General features: G+C 47.7%; 1 protein-coding gene across 1 annotated transcript; it reads left to right on the plus strand.

The window, feature by feature from the left end:
* The first annotated feature begins 416 nt into the window (after positions 1–416).
* On the plus strand, positions 417–4,933 carry LOC109747765 (AT-hook motif nuclear-localized protein 1). The gene is made up of 5 exons (XM_020306796.4): positions 417–1,282; positions 2,444–2,511; positions 2,616–2,747; positions 4,085–4,246; positions 4,429–4,933. The coding sequence occupies exons 1-5, from the start codon at positions 742–744 to the stop codon at positions 4,714–4,716; spliced, it is 1,191 nt and encodes a 396-aa protein (XP_020162385.1). The 5' UTR covers positions 417–741; the 3' UTR covers positions 4,717–4,933.
* The last annotated feature ends 2,724 nt before the right edge of the window (positions 4,934–7,657 follow it).

Genomic DNA, 7,657 nt, shown 5'->3' on the forward strand with positions numbered 1-7,657 from the left:
TAGAGATACATTTGTGTGTGCACACAAATGACAATTAAAATGCCCCCCGCAAAAAAAAAAAGGGACAATTAAAGTGGGCAGCATTCAAAAACTCTCCCTCACCTGTCTCCAATTCCTCACAATTCAGATGACCAAACCACAAAAAAGCGCCCCAAAAACATAAACAAATCCCCAGTCACACCGCATATTTCGAAATTAGCACCACCAAGATTAAACAATTGCCCCTAGACTAAAACAAAACAAAAGAAAACAATTAAATAATGAACCCCCACCACCATCATTTTCCCCTCCCTATTAATTAACCGGTTCACCAACCCAAAAAAATACAGAAAGAATCATATAATATTTTAAATATTCCACCCATTTGCAATAAATGTTTCCTTTGTTTAGATTATCAGTTTAATTTTGTATTTATTAAAAAAACCAATTCCATCTCTTTTATTTCCTCTCTGCATTTCTTTCTTTGCCATCTCTTTCTGTCTGTGTTCGTTTCCTTCTTCCTTCTCTCTCTATCCCCTGTCTCTCTCCTGCTCTTGAGTGCCTCGCCGGCCGGCCGGATCGCCGGAGAAGTACACCGGTTGGTTTCTGGAACTCAGGTTTGGACGTCGGAGTTGGGGCTTTTGGTTCGAGTTTGCTTCTCCTCCCGCCGCTGCTTTGATCGTGGTGCTCGTGTGGAGAACCGGAGAGTGGTCTCTGTCTGATGGTCGAGGCGTCCCGGCGAGGAGGAAAGTAGCGCTTGGCATGGAGACAGCGATGGAGACCTCACCGCCGGTGCCAGAGACCAAGAAGGAGCCGGCGCCGCCCGCGGCCGCGCAGCCTGCGCCAGAGACCAAGAAGGGGCCGACGCAGCCTGCGCCAGAGACCAAGAAGGAGCCGACGCCGCCGGCTCCTGCTCCTTCTCCTCCTCCTCCTGCGCCGGCGGCGGTGGTGGTGGCAGCAGCGAGAGGGGACGGGAAGCGGAAGAGGGGGCGGCCGAGGAAGTACGGGCCGGACGGTGGCCTGCTGCGGCCGCTGAACGCGACGCCGATCTCGGCGTCGGTGCCGGACGACTCCGGCGGGGGGCACTACACGCCCGCGTCCGCCGTGGGGGCCGCCATGAAGCGGGGCAGGGGCCGGCCCGTGGGGTTCATCAGCCGCGCGGCGCCCGTGGTGGCGATGCCGATGACGGCCGCCACGCCGACCCCCGCGGTGGTCGTCTCCACGCCGCCGCCCCCCGCGCCCATGTCCTCATCCGTCGCCGCCGCCGCCGCCGCCCCGACGCAGCAGCTCGTGCCGCCCCTAGGTACCGGAACCCCTCTCACTTCCTCACTTATCCATCATCATCATACAGAGTTGTGAGTCGTACTGCTCCTAACAAATTTCCGAGAAAATCTCCGTAATTTCGTGCGATCTTCGTCCGTCTCAAATCGGAATCCAAGGCCGCAGCATTTTACAATGATTGATCGATTATTTTAGTTCAGATTAGATGGACATATCCGGGGCTTGGGTGGGTGGTGTCATGTGGTGATGGCTGAGAGAGACAGCCAGGACCAAGAGGAAGAGACCGAGGGACAGGGACCATCTGGTCTTAGTCTTAGGTAGGTCTAGGTGAACTGAAAGACCCAAGCACCTTTCAGATGCTCTGTTTGCCCCTAAGAGCGACGCCGAACCAAACACGCGCCTAACTTGGCCAAATCTTGCCAAACAAAATCGCGCGAAATCACGGGGAATCATCGAGACTGACTGACTATGCTGAAGTAGTTATGCAACACTTGTGAACTAGTAGTATGCAAGTTGTTATGACAAGTGTATATCCAAGTGTACCTGTCCAGCAACTCTGTTTTCAGTGGTGCAGAACTTAGGTGTGGAGCATTTGTGTGCCACTGTCTGGAGCTGTATGTTAAAAGTGAAGAAGTGCCCTTTGATTTCAGGGCCTGTATATTTACTTGTAGTTGTAGAAATAACTCGTATGACTAGTTATATCCATCGGACTACTTGGTTTGCAGATGAGTAGGTGTTGTCTGAATATAATTTTTGGTAATGGATTTTGCTGCAAAGGCAATGGTTTGAATGGCATATAAGGTGCCTCTTCTAAGCATCTTGTTTCAGAGAAAACTATATGTGAAGTTGCTTCCGGTGCTTTTCTGAAAGTGGTCACCAATACATTTTTTCTAGGAGAGTTAGTGTAAGAGGAAAACACTAGTCTGGGTGCATTGATCGAATATAATTGTTGCTACATCGCAAAAAAAGAAAAAGAACTGAACTGTTGCTTCTATGGTGATGGCTGTTGATTGTTCGTAATAACTATACATTATTCAAGGACCTAACATCTGATCAAAATTTGTTGAAGACATTGTTATTCCACCTCATGCTTATAAACATTAATGCTTGTTGAATATTCAAAATGCACAATCTCCTGAAGATTATCTACCTTTATCCTGAGAGGCTCTGTATTCATGAACAGGTGATGTGGTAGGGTGTGCTTCTGGCGCAAATTTTACACCTCATATCTTGAATGTTGCTACCGGTGAGGTATGATACCATGAAACCCCATTACCTTGAATTTAGCTCTATCTGAATTTCATATACAATTTTTCATGCCATGACTAGTTACTCTCTTTGTTTTGTTGTATCAGGATATTAATATGAAGGTTATATCTTTCTCCCAACAAGGTCCAAGGGCGATCTGCATTCTGTCTGCTAATGGTGTGATTTCGAATGTTACGTTGCGTCAGCATGATTCTTTAGGTGGTACAGTGACTTACGAGGTTTGTTGTCTTTTCTCTGCAAACCAATGATATTCCTGTATTCGGTTCCTTGCCTTTCAAAAGTTCAATGAATGATGTGTGAATATGCACATTGTGAGTACCAGTTCTGAAACTGTGGTAGTTGTGGTAGAAAATTGGTTAAGTTTGGGAATTTTCCAAAAAGCATAAGGCTATGCTGAGCAGAAGTGTGCAGCCACTTCGAAAGCTGGTGAAAACTAAGAAACAGAGAGGTAGAAAATGAAGAAAACGGTTGCAATCAAAACCACACCAAATCGAAATATATGTACTGCCACGCCACCATGTTTTGCCGAGTCTTGTACTAAGTCATGATCAGGAATTTTCCATAATGCAAAACTACTTTTATCATATCCATGATGAATGGCAGATGCAGGAAATGTAATGGAAACTAGTAGCAGGTCACGCTGAGGAAGTTGCATGGAATTTATGTGCACAAGTGTTGGAAAATATATAAACTCTGTGTCCTTCAAATTTCCAACAACTGATGTGTGCACATCACTAGTTCAATCATTTGATAAACATCTAGCCCGTCAAATTTCCGATGACTGACGTGTGTGTTTGCACACTGTGAGGGCCAATTCTGATACTGTAGTACCCTGGTGCGAATTTGTCTAGTTTTGAGAAATTTCTCAGAAGTGGTTGGCCACCTGTACAATAGGCGCAAATAAAAAGGGTGAAAAAAGGGAGATTTTTTCGATCAACAGGAGAAAAAGGGTGTAGCAACTGAAACCACATGAAAGCGAAATGAGTGTGCCGCCGCCATTGTTTGATTTAGTACTTAGGCAAGTCACTGTCAGGAATTTTCCATGATCCAGAACTACATTTGTCTTCTCCAAGATGAACCGTAAATGCCTCGAAATTTTGTGGAAAGTGGGAACTGATAGTAGGTCACTCTGAAGAAGTTGCATAGAATTTATGTGCGTATTTTCCATAAGCATCTCAGTCGTACCTGGTCAATACTTGTAAGTAGTGGGGAAAATATAAACGATGGCGACCTACCAATCATTCCAACTTTTCTGCCTTTACTGTTTGGACATACTTGTGAAATCTCAATCTATAATAGTAGAAGTCACTTAATTATAGCCTTTTTTTGCAAATCACTTAATCTTGAACTTAACTGTGTTCTGAATTCCTGATTTAACTTCGCAAATCATTTGCGCAGACATATGTCTCGATCTGCACCAGCTTTTCATCATCAATCGTGTTTGATGTTTCAGTGTTTTGATCATTCAAAATATGCATTATCTACATAGGCATGGACATTTTTTTTAGCAAAGAACTGATCAGTTTTATAATCCTACTATGTGTGGTTGATTCAGGGCCGGTTTGAGCTGCTTTCCCTGTCCGGGTCTTTCACGCCGACCGAGAAGGGCGGAAGCAGAGACCGCTGCGGCGGGATGAGCGTCTCCCTGGCGGCCGCCGATGGCCGCGTCATTGGAGGCGGCGTGGCTGGCCTCCTTGTGGCTGCAAGCCCTGTTCAGGTGATCAATTAACTGTTGTTACTTTAAAAGCTAGTACTGTATTTACATCGATGAATTCTCATATGCTACTGCCATTGTTATCATCAACACAGTTTGTAATGCATGTTTATGACTATTTTTTCATCGAATGTGTTGGTCCATTTTGTCGCAACTCTTGGCTGATATGGTTTGTGGTCGGTCAGGTGGTGGTGGGAAGCTTCCTTCCGAGCTACCAGATGGAGCAGAACGGCAAGAAGCCGGTGATCGAGATGAAGACGGTGGCGGCGCAGCCGGCCATGGGGTTCACCATCTCCAGCGGCGGCGACATGGAGGACTCGTACAGCGGCGGCCAGGCGCGGCCCGGCAAGGGCGCGTCGGCGTTCAGGGTGGAGAACTGGACCGCGCAGCCGGTGGCGTCGGCGCCGCCCGCCGCTGAGGCGAGGAGGACGCCGCCGTCAGAGGCGGCCAAAGTCCCCGTCTCCGGAGGGTGAAGTGGAGGAGAGCTAGCCGGCCAGCCAGCCCTGAGGGATTCAAATAGTTGGAAATTATACACCATATGAACTGAACTGGACTGATCGATGCCGCCAATAGTTAAAATTTTACATGTATCAAAATACTTACACCGTGCAATTAATTAATATTCCTTGTGGATCCATTTGTTTGTTCCCATGATATATTAAATTAAATATATGGTACTCACTTAAAAAATCCGAAGCTAGTGATCAATTTCTTCGTTTCTTCTCCGACGACCCACGTCGTCGTCTACTTCTCCCGGCTTTACTGGCTCAGGCAGGCCGGCTGGATGGCTATGGCTAGCGACCTTTAATTTGGTTTGAACTGTAGTGATGGAGTCACTTCCCGGTAATAGCGTCTGCAAAGGTAGAGGAAGTCGTTGAATCTTCAATACTTTCGGTGTGATCTGGACTGACTCCACGATGGTTAAACTGACTCTAGGTAGATTTGTCTTTTGGTACGACCATACACGCGACTGTGGTCAACCTCTATACTAATTTTGTAATATCCTCCAAAGTTCATGCCGTATTCCTGCAATCTAAAATGGCTTTTCATAGGGTTCTTTTGGGACGTGATTTTCACGCTATTTGACTCATAATTCTCCTTCTTTCTATTTGCATGCGGCCATACAAAAAATTCCTGCTTTCTCAATCCTATGCATCATCGTAGGAATGAAAATCCTAAGAAATGAGATCCTTTGAAATTTGTACGAACTTTTGTTTTAACAAAAAGCTATTAAGATTCAGTTCCAGTTCTCTCCACATGATTCAGTGAAATAAAAATTTGTACAAATACAATCCTATATGTGTTAGAAATAATGGGCTAGGCCCATGTACAATTTCTGAAATCTCAAATTGGCCCGTGAATAAAATGGTGATTGGTGGCTCTAAAGTTTAGCGTCACTTCGAAAGTTGAGGAGGTGTGAGATCTCTTATACAGTGGGTTCTCCCCATCACCACGTGACATCTGTGGAAAGCAATTCGAACAAATCCAAAAAAAAGTGATGTGTTGAGAATTTCTAAAAAAAAGTGATGTGTTGACAAGAGAAAGAAGACCACACGCACGCCGCCTTGCCTCGCCTAGCTCGGCAGCCGAAATCGGGTTCGTGGCCGTGCAGGGGCTTCGCTTCCTTTAGCCGTTTTATTTTTTGATGTCTTGTCAGACAAGTTGGTCGTTTACATGTGTAAGTTCACGACTTGGAAACCAAGTCGATTTGAGATCATGATCGCAACACGATATCCCCTTGGTCCTCCTATATATACTGCTTAGCGGCCACGGCCAATAACACATCGAAACACCTAGAGTTTTGCCCGATCTCGCAACTTGCGCCACCACCGTAGTCTACTCCATCCAGACGCCGATGTGCATTGGCATGCGGGAGAGCAACTCTCCGGACCCGTTCATCCTTGTGATCTTGCACCGGGAGTGAATGAATTAGGTTTTTGGGAAGCGCTATGCGCGACTGCTCAATTTTTGGAAATCTTCACACTTGAGATTGAGTTTGAGGATACCGAGCTTTTCGCTGAGGCCATCAATGGGACTGATGTAGACATGCATGAGGGAGTCTGGGCAGGTGGCCCCTCTTTCTCCCGCTCTGACCGTGGCCTCACCGACGAGGGTGGTTGAGCCTAGGGGAGGGGGCTCTGGGCAGGTGGCCGCGGCCCCTTCCTCTCCTCCGGGGGCCTTGGTGGCCGCGCAGCTCGTGGCGCCCGTGACGCCTTCCTCTCCTCCGGCGGCCTTGGTGGCCGCGCAGCTCGCGGCCCCTTCCTCTCCTCCGGCGGCCTTGGTGGCCGCGCAGCTCGTGGCGCCCGGGTCGGGCGGGGAGTATGGGCAGGCGGCTCACGCACTCCTCTCCCCCGGCGCGCCTGCGCCCCACGGCGTTGGTTCGTGGCCGATGTCGGCGGGTCTTTCGAGCTCTCCTCCGCTGATTACGGCAGCCCCTGCTGATTCTTCGACGGGTGAGCCTGGAGGCCTTACTTCATGCGGGCCCACTCGGGAGGAGGTGATCGCGTTTGGAGGGATTTCGGATCCGGTATCTGAGGGGCGGCGGATGAGTTGCCGTCTCCAGGATCTTCCGGAGGTTGATGACATGCAGCAGAGGTGCGCCATTAGGGCGGCCAAGCTTCGTGACATTGATGTCACCACTGGTATGTCGGTCAACACGGCTAATTCCATTTTGCATTTTTCTAATAATGAGATTATTAATAATGCAAATCAATTAGGTGTTTCACTAGGTAGTAATGATAGTGAAATCTCTAATTCTGTAAATGATATACTGGATTTGGAAGCGGAACGCGCTTTAGAAATGATTCGAAACTTAGCAGCGGTCAAACCCATGAATGACTCCGATATAGATGCGTTGGGAGTTAGGGTACTGAATAACTTTTGTGCGGACCTTGCACCATCCTTTCCTGAGTCAGAGGAAGAGGATGACTCTCTCGAGGGTGAAATAGTTAGATCCACGGAGCCCGGTTATAAGGACCGGGTGGAGGATCAAAACAAACCTAAACGCAAGTGGAAGCGGAAAGTTTACCCGGCATCGGCGGTGCGCAGGAGTGCTAGGATCCGTACTTCTAAAAAAAATTCATGACAAAATATGAGAGGAATCTTTTGGAATGGCAGAGGTCTGAAAGACTTGGCTAAAAGAAGGTTTCTTGCAGAGGCTTCCATTGAGTATAGGTTGGATTTTATTGCACTCTCGGAAACTGGTCGAGATAATTTTTCACCCCAGTTTCTCAATACCTTATCAGGAGGTGTTGATTTTGATTGGCACTGCCTTCCTCCGAGAGGAAGATCGGGAGGGATCTTACTTGGAGTTAGATGTGAATCGCTGGAAGTGCGAAGTGTAGTGATGGGTGACTTCGCAGTTAAGTTTCGGGTTAGATCGAAGGCCGATGGGTTCAATTGGGCACTTGTGGC

Source organism: Aegilops tauschii, chromosome 6, assembly GCF_002575655.3.
Source record: "Aegilops tauschii subsp. strangulata cultivar AL8/78 chromosome 6, Aet v6.0, whole genome shotgun sequence".
NCBI lineage: Eukaryota > Viridiplantae > Streptophyta > Magnoliopsida > Poales > Poaceae > Aegilops > Aegilops tauschii.